This window comes from Haliotis asinina, chromosome 7, assembly GCF_037392515.1.
Source record: "Haliotis asinina isolate JCU_RB_2024 chromosome 7, JCU_Hal_asi_v2, whole genome shotgun sequence".
NCBI lineage: Eukaryota > Metazoa > Mollusca > Gastropoda > Lepetellida > Haliotidae > Haliotis > Haliotis asinina.
In genome coordinates this window covers 38,336,873-38,350,322 of record NC_090286.1, presented here as the reverse complement: position 1 = coordinate 38,350,322, position 13,450 = coordinate 38,336,873, and the positions used below count along the sequence as shown (strand labels likewise).

The 13,450-nt window shown below is 39.6% G+C and overlaps 1 protein-coding gene across 2 annotated transcripts in view; it reads left to right on the top strand.

The window, feature by feature from the left end:
* Positions 1–13,450, top strand: part of LOC137291372 (pyrethroid hydrolase Ces2e-like) — a 93,080-nt gene that overhangs the window by 72,813 nt on the left and 6,817 nt on the right. For both annotated transcript variants that reach the window (XM_067822690.1, XM_067822689.1), the window contains exons 3-8: positions 234–390; positions 2,140–2,325; positions 2,723–2,925; positions 8,716–8,860; positions 9,572–9,679; positions 11,825–11,898. In XM_067822690.1, the coding sequence (XP_067678791.1) occupies positions 234–390; positions 2,140–2,325; positions 2,723–2,925; positions 8,716–8,860; positions 9,572–9,679; positions 11,825–11,898 (873 nt within the window). The remainder of the gene's footprint in view (positions 1–233; positions 391–2,139; positions 2,326–2,722; positions 2,926–8,715; positions 8,861–9,571; positions 9,680–11,824; positions 11,899–13,450) is intronic.

Below are 13,450 nucleotides of genomic sequence, written 5' to 3'. Positions count from 1 at the left end.
ACTTTTTGCATAGTTCAGTATGAAGCATTTTATCAGATACGTTCAACGAAAGGTCCTTGAGAATTTGAAACATGTCTGAAACTGATTTGTATGGAGACACCTGTCTAACATATTTTGATTTCATTTCATGCAGCGGTGGCTCAAGAACGAATGCGAACAGGACCTTTAAAAACCACCTGTTTAATTTACAACGGATGTGTCAATTTCTGACGTGACATTCCTTTCTCTTACAGCACAGCCACCACCAGAAGAACAGGAAGCCCTACCCTACCATGGTGTACATCCACGGAGGGTCCTACCAGACCGGCATGGGGTCAATGCTAGACGGTGCACCGTTGGCCACACATGAAGTCATCGTCGTCACGATAAACTACAGACTGGGACCACTCGGTAAATGTTCAACCTTCATTGGTCATAGGTCGGGATCCTTTGTCCAATGTAATTTATTTTCACATTATCAAAGAAAATTGGATTTGTTCACGAGACGCATATATTGACAAAGCGTCATTGTGTGTAGGACATGGGTTTTTGGAATGAACGAGGTGTCTCACAAAGCGTTCCTAGTGTTACGAGCAATCCTAAGAATATAGTTTATCATGGGATTACGAATGGCGTAGTTCTACGAACGTTCTGTGGACGCCCCAGGACAGTATCCTGGGTCATGATCCATAAAGCATTGCGACATGTCGTAACTCTATAGTTTAATCATAGGCTTACGAATGTCGTAGCTCTACGAAGGCTACGAATGTTTCGAGAATATCTAGCCTGTTCTTGTCAACATTGCCCTGGTTTTACAGCAGAATGTAAAACGAATCCCAAAACATTTGTCAGAAATGTCATTGTTCATGACAACACACTGTACACAGTTTTGGTATACAAAAACATGATTTAGCATTTTTGCGATCAAATGGATATGTGAATGGTGAATATGCAGGTACGCAATCCTGGACGAGAAATGCCATTCACACGTTTACTCAAAAACACGCCTGTGAACGTTTGTTTCAATTTAAACAAATTGAAATGATAACAAAGGGTATGATTGTCTTAGTACCCTGATGACCTCAATTGTTTATTCTTCAAACCGTCTCGGAATGTGTTTACCGTGTTGTCAAGACAACGTCGAATGTTTCACATTCCCCAATTACCAAGTGTTGATACGTACAAACTACGCTATAGGATCCAGATGTAGATTGCAGGGTTGAATTAGCAATGTCACATGTGCTGGTTTGGTCAGGTGGCCTCCCTTCTAATGTTTGCCTTAGGACAAATATGTGGGGAAGTGTTTTTCGTTCAGCATTTATTTTATCAGAGGTTGACCTTGGCAAGGTGCCTTACTTAATCCTTCTTTCTTGACTGTATGGTCAAGATATACTATGAAATTGGTTTTACTTTTAATAAAAAATGAGGGAGACAAACAAGGGAACACCACTTCATGGCACTGTTCCTTTATCTACTCTCAGAGTTCCGTCCACAGTTCTATTCTAAGCTGGTGATGAAAACTTCAATTTCTCCGTATTCCTTTATTTCTATCCCTTACACACACACACACACACACACACACACACACACACACACACACACACACACACACACACACACACAGAGAGAGAGAGAGAGAGAGAGAGAGAGACATACACACACACACACACTCGTGTATATATCTGATGATCTAAGTAAACAGCTATATAGTCCACGTATTCACCTATTCATAGGAGACGCATGTTCCTTGGTTTGTAGAAGTTACAAATGGACACAATTCATTCTTGTACATACACATGCATACGTCAATATAATTATATGAATTATATGAGTATTATTAGCATCAGCATACGTCTTCATTTACCGACCCTAGTCGTCACAGCACGTTACCGTTTATTTCTTGACGCCGAATGAGCACCCAAGGACCTTGTTCCAATTATGCAATGCAGTACTAGTGATACATCTGCAACATCCAAAGGAGAAAATTTCTGTCCTTATTAAATATAATATATATCCTTAATTGATAATTAATATACGCCAAGTATAAGATATATGTGTCTAGGTGTTCGTATGTGTGTGTCTGTGTGTCTGTGTGTCTGTGTTTATGAAATATTAACATATTATGAACATTTGACTTGTACTTCCAATTTTGCTATGAAGGTTTCCTGTCTGCTGCGGATTCTGAAATACCAGGGAATTTTGGAATGCTTGATCAAATACAAGCTTTAAAGTGGATAAAGGGAAATATAGCTGCGTTTGGTGGCGATCCAGAGCGCATTACTATAGATGGTCACAGTGCCGGAGGCTGCAGCGTCGGTCTACTGATGTTTTCTCCTTTAGCGAGAGGTACACTGACGTGATTCTGAAAACCATCGTAGTCAACATATCTAACCTGAAGGTCACTTTAACTAAATGATTCCTATGAAATATATGTTTCGGAATACAGTGTAGCCTGTATCTGAGTGAGCATAAATTGGTGTTGAATTGGGATGCTTGTACACTGTCCTTATGAATTATTGAAGTAATTTCATTTGACCAGAAATTGATCTAAATTGTAAACGTATTGTCTATGCCATTAAGATTTTACTGATGTTGTTCAGTAAAACAATTGGATGATGCATGTTATAGTAGTTCTTCAGTATATCTGCTCCACAACGTTTCCATCTTATACTTTCTGACGTCTGTAAATGCGTCATATTTACTCATAATAATATTCCACCATTTTTCCTTTACCTTCTTGCAGGTCTGTTTCAAGGAGTAATTCAACAAAGCGGTTCCCCCTTTGCCCATTGGGCTTTGACGAGACACAGGAGAGGACCTGACTTTTACTTCAAGTTTTTTTCAGCTGCATTAGGGTGTGCAGCGAATAGCACGAAAGTGATCAAAAAGTGCCTCAAAAGCCTACCGTCCGAAGAGATAGAGAGAATGATATACGAAAAGATTGAGGCAAGTACAGAATTTTTCGCATGCCTTTTTAAAAATCGTGGTTGTTTTCCTTGTTCTCATACCTTTGTAATCTTTTTGTGCAAACATCGGGTGTCAGCACTGACTTTCAGCAGTCCATTCATATGACCTTTTTTTGCCGCCTACATCAAACAGATTGCATATGTGAGGTCATCAAAACTGGGTATTCTTTTGCACCGACGTTATATTTCATATTGTCCTCTTGAATGTTATCACCAGTTCCGGACAGGTAGAATGTTATAGGGAAACAGTGCAATGAATGTCATGAAAAAGTGAGTGAGAGGAGCTTTAGCAATACTCCATCCATACCACGGCGTGGGACACCAGAAATGGGCTGTACCCTTATGAGTGATTGAACTTTGGCCTTTGGCGTGACGAGCTTAACGCTTTAACCACAAGGCCACTCTACCGCCCCCAACGCCGAATCCACTCTACCGCCCCCAACGTTGAATTGTTACGGGCTGTCTCCCACAACAACGAGATTAATGAATATAAGTAATGGAAACATAAGACAAGAATCACCGACAGTTTGCAGGGTATGTAGAATACGCTGTTTGACTCTGTCTCACATTATTATGCGGGTTAATAGCCTAGCCAGTACATATAGACATGCTCTGTAGATTCCTGATCAGAGGGTTTTACAACGTGACACATGTATAATGTTTTTCAATGCCTGATCACGCGAAACTCTGAAAATGGCATATTACATAAATATATCGATTCTATTCTTCTGGGCATACGGGTATACTTCAATGCTGCCAAAGGTATCCATAACATTTCTCCTCAGTGTAATTAAACCTAGGCATTCTGAGAAAGAGAAATCGAAATAATGGGTTTACTATTTACAAAACTGGGAGAGGAATAATAGCGAGTAAGTAAGTGAGTGAGTGAGTGAGTATGGTTTTGTGTCGCTTTTAGCAATATACCAGCAATATCGCGACGAGGGACACCATAATTGTGCTTCAGATATTGTATCCATGTGGGGAATCGAACCCAGCTGCTCAGTGTAATTAGTGGACGCTGTAACCACTGGGCTAATCCACAGCCCTGGAATAATAGCGTATCAGCAGTATGGATTAACAGGTCCGTGCAATAAATGGTACACTGTATTTGAATGATATACGTTACGCTACGTCAGTGCCAAGCAATACCCAGCCGACCGTTGCGTGTTGTAAGAGCCGCCTGCCAGGGCTGCGGGTCGGGCCTCCGGGGTTTGCGATTGTAATAACGGACTGGATCGTTGCTCATGTTTTCAATCACTGGTTTTCTTACCCAATCCGATCACTTAAATTCTACAACTATCTGAAGTATGACTGTGGCGAGAAAACAACATCCATGCACTCACTCACACATGCTACTGATACACTTGCCGACAACTGCAATAGATCGATGAGCTTTAGCATTTATAACAAACCCAGTCCACACTGAAGACAGACACCTTTGAAATGTGTCAAATACTCGGCAGGATTTCTCTTATTCCGAATCACGCCGTCGGGAACAATCAATGCCAGGAGATTTGCACCAAACTTTACTTAGTATAGAATGTCGGCCTGGGCCAGGGTCGGCTAGCATACTGACACATATTTCTCGTTCGTCAATAGAGAACTACAGACCCAGTTCTACTGTTAAGTTCTACAGCTTGATATAATGATTTTGTCTTTAATACCGTTTAAGTGAAGCGGTTTTCATCTGAGCTTAACGATTTAAAGAACTCCGGTACAAAAGTACTCCATTTGAGTGAGTGAGTGAGTGAGTGAGTGAGTGAGTGAGTGAGTGAGTGAGTGAGTGAGTGAGTGAGTGAGTTGAGTATTACTCGGCTTTTTGCAACATTCCTGCAATATCACGGCGGGGGACACCAGAAATGGCCTTCTCTAATGCTGTTTGACGTTATTTATACCATTCATTGATATTCTCATTCGTTTATCCGTTACTTTCCATTCATTTTTTCTCTCTTGGATTTTCATTTGTTTAGTGTGTCATTATTTTCATAAATTATTCAAACTTGGATCATCGATAATTGCATCATAAACACTATGCAATGCTTTTATCAATATTTTCCGTCCAACATCACCTATTCCTTTTAGCTAATTTCAGATCAATGCTTTTTATCGCGTAACACAATCAAAGTTTGCGTTTAGAACGGGTTTTGCAACGGCGCTTACAACCAACTGCGCTTGTCATGATCTTGGTTCGATTACAGATTCCCGTCGTGTCCAACACCCTTAACTACCTTTTACTATGTACATGTACTTCTAATCTTTCGAAAAACAGGGTAGGAGGCTAGCAAACTTGTTCACACATTGGTTTAACACGTCGAAGTATCTGTTAGATTTTCAGAGTGAATAAATGGTATGATGCCAATGCTTTTTGGAATTAAACCTTACTCACTCACTTCAGAAGGACCATCCACAACAATGCAGTATGAAATCTGTATTTTTGATATCATAATTTCATGAAGACTGGAATTGTGTGCTTGAGGGTACCATCACTGAGGTCCTACTGACTGAATGATCGTACTCTTACCTAACGTATTTGGCACACTGACCCAAATAAAAGCATCACAGACTGATCAACAGCTCATCGTAGACCGACGGATATTTTCAAGATGGGGACACGATAAAACACGATAGGCTTCAATAGATTTTAGATTAGGTGTACTAGCGTTCTAATTTTTCTTGAACCTTGAATGTCGATTTTCGGTTTACGGGACGGAAAGGGCTTTGTAGTGAGGACTGTTGTGGTAAATGCATAGTTTGTGATCAAAGCTGTCTGAAAAGTTTTCTATTTCTTTCATTGCCGAGTCTATGTTCCATTGTGACTATGGATTTATGTTCTTTTAGTTAAGCAAGGCGATACTGTGAAGTCTCAAATTTACGTTTTGACACGTTGCGTTTAGGTAGAACACAAGAGGCGAAAATATAACTTTATGCAACTTGTGCAACATAAATGACATTACGTTTTGACACAACGTAATAAATCACATGCTTCATATCAGCTATCGCCATTGTCTCTGTATGGGTCCATACTTAAGCCACGGTTTGATGCGGTTTGTTATCTCCTACGTTTACGTCAGCATTGATATATCAAGGGCTTCTATAACTCTACTTAGACTTTTCACGACCAACCGTTTTCCTTCGCCATTGTGATATATGATCAAATTCACTGCGGGCCTCTCATCGAGCGACTCTCCTCTGCAGGGGAGGTAACTTGTGTTTCATACGCACAAAGTTTTATCACATGTATGCAGAAATATACGTCCACGCCTGTGGCTGTTATGATGCGTTGTCAAGACAACCAACAAGATAGTTGGGATTTATTTGCTAGATCAACCATGATAAATGGTGAGAAAGGGGTTCGGTGTGAGAGTTATCTCCCTTGATTTACACTTACATCCAGCGAACATTCCCATCAGATTGGGTCTAGATCTTCCATCGACGGCACGACCGCATACAGAGATGTGAAAAAAGCTGCATTGATATTTGCACGGGTACATTACCTGGGCGTCTGATGAACAATGACAGGCGTGGATGGTTCTAAACTGTGGTTCTTTATCAAATATCAAAGAAACACGGCGACGTTCCTGGCCGAGGCAACAAAACAGTTGGTGCCGATTTAAAGCACTGCGTGATATAATCTTAGCCAACCGTATTCATACCTAGCCGCTTACCTTGCAGTCTTGATAGGGGGTATTGTTATAACTTATCGTCCATACGTGAGAACCCGCGGCCATTAGGAAATGAGGTCCTTCCGCCAGTCTGTGCATTGGCAGTTAAATTTCTAGAACAACATACCAAAACATAAGTCTCATTAACCTATTCAAACACTGACCTACTTTTCAGCCGATCCGAATTTTCTCGTGTGAAAGTGTAAATCGACACTTCAAACAATTCTAGTTAAACTGAATTTCAATTCCTTGTTTCATAAGAAAATGATATTTATAAATGAATTGTAATTATAAACTTTAACAACACCGTCTTTCTATACTTTATGTCGAAGTTCAGACAGCATATCTTAACTATGGAATTGCATACTGTCCCTGTTTGATGAGGTCGTAAAATACGTCACAATGCATCTGGCTCACTGGTTAAACCTGTTAGGTATTTTTTGCGCTTATTCACCGTAGTCCTGTGACGCACAACGAGGTTGACGGAATATCAGTTCCGTCAGAGACCGCCAAACTTTTCTAGTGACAGAGCCTCGTTTTGAGATTTCATTGATTTCTAGGTTTCCCTGTCCCTGTTTGATGAGGTCGTAAAATACGTCACAATGCATCTGGCTCACTGGTTAAACCTGTTAGGTATTTTTTGCGCTTATTCACCGTAGTCCTGTGACGCACAACGAGGTTGACGGAATATCAGTTCCGTCAGAGACCGCCAAACTTTTCTAGTGACAGAGCCTCGTTTTGAGATTTCATTGATTTCTAGGTTTCCGTTTGTCAGAGCTCGCTTTACGACAGAGCACGCCGTACGACGTGTTTGCTATGATTAGAAGGAGTTTAGTGTTGCAGTATTCACGTGGATAGACCTATCAAATCATAATGATTAATATTTATGCATCCAGTTAGCTGACATAGTTTAAACATTCTGGACTGGCTATCGCACTAAGTTGCGCAATAGGACGGAACCAAGTGAACAGGAAACGAGACTGTTCTCTAGTCAATGTTTTGACATGAGGCGCGTATTAAGCCAGTTGTTTCATGTGAACTCGATAAGTAGCAAGATATTATATTTTGATAGTATTGATGACTTGCCCAACCTCTTTAGCAAGAATCACGTGACAGTTGACTTTGGCGCCTCGATGGTCGATTGCAATATGACTTTTTTGCACTACTATAAGATCAATATTTAAGACAAGCTGTGAGTTGGACATTACACAACATTAAATAAACACAAAAACCATAATACTACCAGTGTGCGATTATATGGAATCGGTAATATCCATTATGTGGATTTGTAAACGTGGGTCATTTCGCAACGCCAAGTTGCTTACCTAAGTATCCACTCGTTGGTTTACGAACTGAAAGTGGATTTTCCTAAACTAACAAGATGCTGACATGTTTCTTAAGAACCACAAAATCGTGAAATATAAGGACAGCTTTTATGGATATACAGCTTCTTCATTCTGTATAGCGACGTTTCGAAATAGATTTCAATGTCGACTGTATCACTTGCTTGACAACGACAATATATGTCGAAACATATACAGAAAAAAGGCCATCCATAAACCTTGCACTCATTCTTCATTTCCTCAACTTTTACAATGCCAAACCAAGCAAGAAACGCAAAATAGTGCTTGGGAAATATTCGTTTATTTGAATTTTATTTACCTCGCAAATCCAGACTATGATACATGAATATCCGTGATAGATTATACCGATTAAAGCCAGTTTATTTGCTATGGTTTCATCATGACTTTTATCACTGGATTGTCTTGGTCCAGACTTGAGTATTGACAGAACGCCTTCATATTGCTGGAATATTGCTGAGAGATGCTTTAAACAACAGACTTCCTAATACAGTAGGACTCCAGATAGAAGGGAACATGGTTTATTTGATCAGTACAATAGATACGACTGTACCCTGTTTGTGGTTGAGGTGCGTGGCCCATGGACTCCATGTAATTATTACTGGTGCCTCTTGCATCACCATATCCGATAGTTACATTCCAAATACCCCGCCATGTTTGATAGTTCATTTACCTGTCATTTCCTCCTTTCCCTACTACTATGCGATATACAGTAAAAACAAATCAGTATATTTATTTGTGTTGCAGATGCCCCTGTCTCTTGTGCCCCCGTTCCGCCCGGTGGTCGATGGCTACTTCCTGCCAGACACGCCAGAAAGACTAGCGGTCAAAGGTCCAGTGAACGCTAAGTACTTCCTGACGGGCGCGACACAAGATGAAGGTGTCATTGCGGGTAGGTTTGCAACACTATACAGCTTTAAATCACACAGTGAATATGAAATATTATATTTAAGTAATACGAACACCTTAATTTATGGTAGTTATGGTAGAACATACCTACACGCAGTGTCACCACACAGTCTCATGGTTCATTCAAATAATTTCATGAAAGGTAGCATCTGTCGTAACTGTAAAACATAACACTGATTTTGTAGGCATTTCAGGAAAAAAAACTAATCATCAGGTAAGAAGGAAATCATGTCAAATACATTCATGCTTTTTATGCATTATTAATTATGAAAAGTTTGAACATGGTATGAAATTGGTTTGATTTAAATAACATCCTCATCCATTTTATGTACATATTTGCATTTCATCCAGGCGTATTTCTTTTTAACTTTGATGTTATGTATAGCTTTGTGGTCACATTCTAAAGAGGATGAAAGTATGAAAGATGAACGACTCATTTGTAAATCGACATATTAGGAATATATAAAATGACACTACTGTGACATCTCGTAGAAAGAAATGTGAAAAGGTACTTATTGCTGTGACTTTAAGGATATACTCCTTAATTACGTATACTTAGTGCTTATAATAACAAGCAAACGATGTTATAAACAGGTATTTACTTTCAGAAGATCAGTATTGATTATCGCGTCTTTAATGTTTTTACCTTTATTCGTTTTGAAAATCTATAAGAAACAACCTGGCTTTGTTACAGCAATACCGTTCGTAGAGGAACACGGGACAGGCAAACATGGCTCTCAAAAGTTACTGGCAGTCATGAACTGCTTCCGGGGTGATCTACCGGAAGTAGAGGGAATTGTGGGTATGTAGCTTTTTGAAAACATGTATTCTAGGTCATCTTCCCCAAGCTGTCATGTTTGAAATATCATGTATATGTATATGTATATGTATATGTATTCCTTAAATATATTACACAGAAGTAAACGCGAGAGAATTCACACAATAGAATTATGTAGGGCAAGGTTTTCTTATGTATGTCTTTCTGTAATAGACAGTGGAAGCTTTGGGATAGACGAGCTGAATGTCCAAAGGTAATCCAATCCACTATTCAACATTTCAAGCCTTGACACAATACGGATGACCTCGTCAAACGAAAATAACCACACTTAATCCAGACTAAATAGATTTGTTTTAACCTAAAGGAAGATATTGAAACGTTACAAGTATATACATTTCGTCTATAGCGGAGACATATCCAAACTTTAAAGTCATTAGTATAAAGTTCAAAACGGCCGACGCTAATAAATACGGCGTAAGAGTATAACCCTGTCTTTGCCCTGTCACCCGAGGCCTCTAACCTTCAGATCCCTTCCTCTCAGCACCATTGATCTCACAGATCGATATCTCTTCAGTGGCATCGATTACTATTTAGAAATCAAGCAAGATTCAGTCGTAAATGGGTCTTGATCTACTAGAAGCTTAAGATTCTCTCTGTGGTAAAGGTCATGAAAGTGACAAAGCCGGAAGTCCATGTCGTCAACAAAGACGACGTCAACAGTAGTTATTGTAGAAAGATTACGCAAAGAGGAAGACCACGGGGGGTCCTGGGTTTTCAAAAAGTGTGAATGTGCATTATATTACGATATGGGCCAATACGTGAAGTCAAGTTCCACTGAAAATCCACTGAAGCATAAATTCTGAATTATGTTTTCTTTAAGAGTCTTGGCGTGGGGTCTTTATTTTCCCATTTTCAACGAGAAATAATTATATCTGATCTGTTAAATGTCAAAGTAATGGAAAAATGTTGGTTTTATTGGATATTGATTTTGGTTATGTTATGATTAAGCGACCATAGTTCATCAGGTGTAGGTTGAAGTGTTATTATGGAAGAAAATAAGTTTGTACGCCCATGTGAATGACTTGCTAAAATATAGGCTACATGATTGTTAACGTGATTGTTTTTCTCACCAATGGCAATTATCTTCATATCTCCTTGTTTCAAGTTTTCATTCCAGTTTTCTCTTAGTACACCTTATCTATCTGTTACAATTGTTGAGCACCGATGCGATTTCGGGCATGTTACGATATCGCGTCGTGATCTCAGTGAGTGGGTTTAGTTTTACGCTGCACTCAGCAATAATCCAGCTATGTGGCCTAGGTCTGTCAATAATGGAGTCAGGACCACAAAGATGTCTTCGTCAGTTTAATTCACAAAAATCCACTGTACTATGGACGCTACAAAGAGCAAATATGATTCTATCGTTGTACTCTCCCACGATTAAATATCGATACAGCTACAACATATATCGTCAAAGATGTTGGATAGAAATGATCACTATCATCGACCTTCAACACTGATAATGGTTAGTAACTGGGCTTCAGCAAACAATGCTTGTCGTAAAAGACGATTAACGGGATCGGGCGGTCAGGTTGAGTGACTCGGTTAAAGCATGTCATCGTATCCCAAGAACGTTGATCGATGCCTATGATATGATACAAGTCACTCGATTTGACTCGGTTATCTAAAGACAGCGTTGTCGTGCGGCGTTGAGCAGAAATCAAACACGATATAGTCTGATTCGTGCCATGGGCTCACAGATTTCTTATCATTGTAGGAATTGTCATTGTCGCTTTTATGTATAAAAACGTGATCTTAAAATCTGAATTTGTATTTATTGTGGTACGTTACCAATTAAATGTCCAGAATAATCCTTTTCATTGTGGAAATTATTTTACGCCTTTTCTTTGCGTACCTGATCTTGCAGTTTGAATTACTTGTATTTGAAATATAGTTAATACAACAGTTACTGTTATCTTGAAGTTAAAGGAACCTTCGTAAATAGTTCGATTTATCCGAGGTTCTCCACAACCGTAAAATGACTAGATAAGACATACGTAGACACCAAACTTTTACCCTGAGATAACCGTATGTTAGACACACCAAATTTCGACACAACGGTCTGCAATGTGTGACCTAGAAAGTACATTTTTGATTGTTGTTTGCTAGATTCCGTAATGGAGCATTACACTCAGTGGCCATTTGACAGGGGAGAAGAGTACATCAGACAACGATTTGCAGAGGTATGTTTAATATTTCTTACATCATGGCCACATTTTTGACAGACTCTTATTCCTTGCTTCGGTCCAACGCAGTTATGTCTATGTCGACAATTTTAGATTTTAGAATGTGAATACATGTTCGTAAGTCACATTAAGTTTTCATTAGCATTTGCATATTCCACGGGTTTGACGGAAACTTTTGTGTCTAGGTTCACGGTGGCAATGAGTTGTAAGCAGTACACAAATGACAACTGCGTTATGTATTAATGTGCGTTTGTAACCTTAAGAATAGCTCAACCATTTGTCCTTGAGATGCTAAAACTCGCTTTTACGACGTGTGAAAAACAAACCATTGCACTGGGGTCATACGATCTCTGTTTACCTTGAAATTTATCTTCTCGGTCGTTAGTTACGCTTTGAAATTAAAAAAGCCCTGTAAGATAAATGGGATCTCGCAAACATTCGTGCAATATCTCTATGACCACCATGACTTACGTTGTCATGCATTCCACTCACCGTTTCCAAAACACCTGTCACAAACGACGATATCGACCTCTTCTCCTCTTGTGAACCAGCACTTTGCCGTCAACGATGAAGCAGTTATCATATGTCTTGCACATGAATATTGATTGCAAGCCAGTCAGAATCACGTGTGAGTCTCACTACTCAGGCTTGAGCACGATCTCCCTGTTTTGGCTTTATCACTTTCACGTGCCATTCGTTCGTTCTGATTTTTTTCGCGATGTTAATCTTGATAAATTCCTAAGGAATTTGGAATAAAACCATCACGTTAGGGTAATGTGGTCTAAATCGTGGAGGATCCTGTTTATGACCGCGTTGAACGTAATTGCGGCATTAAACTGGAATGTGTTTAATGAAGGACCAAGACATGGTCCTCCATTTGTATATACTGGCATATCTCTATGTGAGTGAGCAGTATGGTTTTACATCGCTCTTAGCAATATTTTGCAATATCACGAATGGGGACACATAGGTTTCATACGTTGCTCCCATGCAGAGACTCGAACCTATGTTTTTAGCGCTAGTAGCGAACGCTTTAATTAACCATTAGGCTACCCCAGCGCTCCATAATATATCTGTGTGGGAGTAGTACCGAAACACTAAATATCTCAGATGACCTTTCGCCATTTACGAAACATCATTTACTATTTTTTTCACTATTCCTTTCGTCTGGAAATAGCAGGGAAACATGGAACGAAAATACCAAATGTTTAGGGTATCTGCGCATTACCGGGATGTTCTATCTAAATTTGCTTTGGCAGACATCTACCTCCAGAGATGTTTAATTAATGATGTAGTTAATGCATAGGAAAGAGCTGACTTGTCGCTCCATCTGGACTCAGTCTGTGTGTTATCAAACACATACGACTTCCATTGATAAAGTCCACGTGTGTGGTGGGTGAGTCTACCTCCCAACATCACCGTGTTATTGCATCGATTAAAGTGTAAGTAAGCAATAAGCGAGCGCGTGAATGTACCTCAGGCGGTAGTTGTTACAGCACGTCTACAAATGTTTCGACACGTGGCTGCTCCTTACAAAGTAATGATCGAT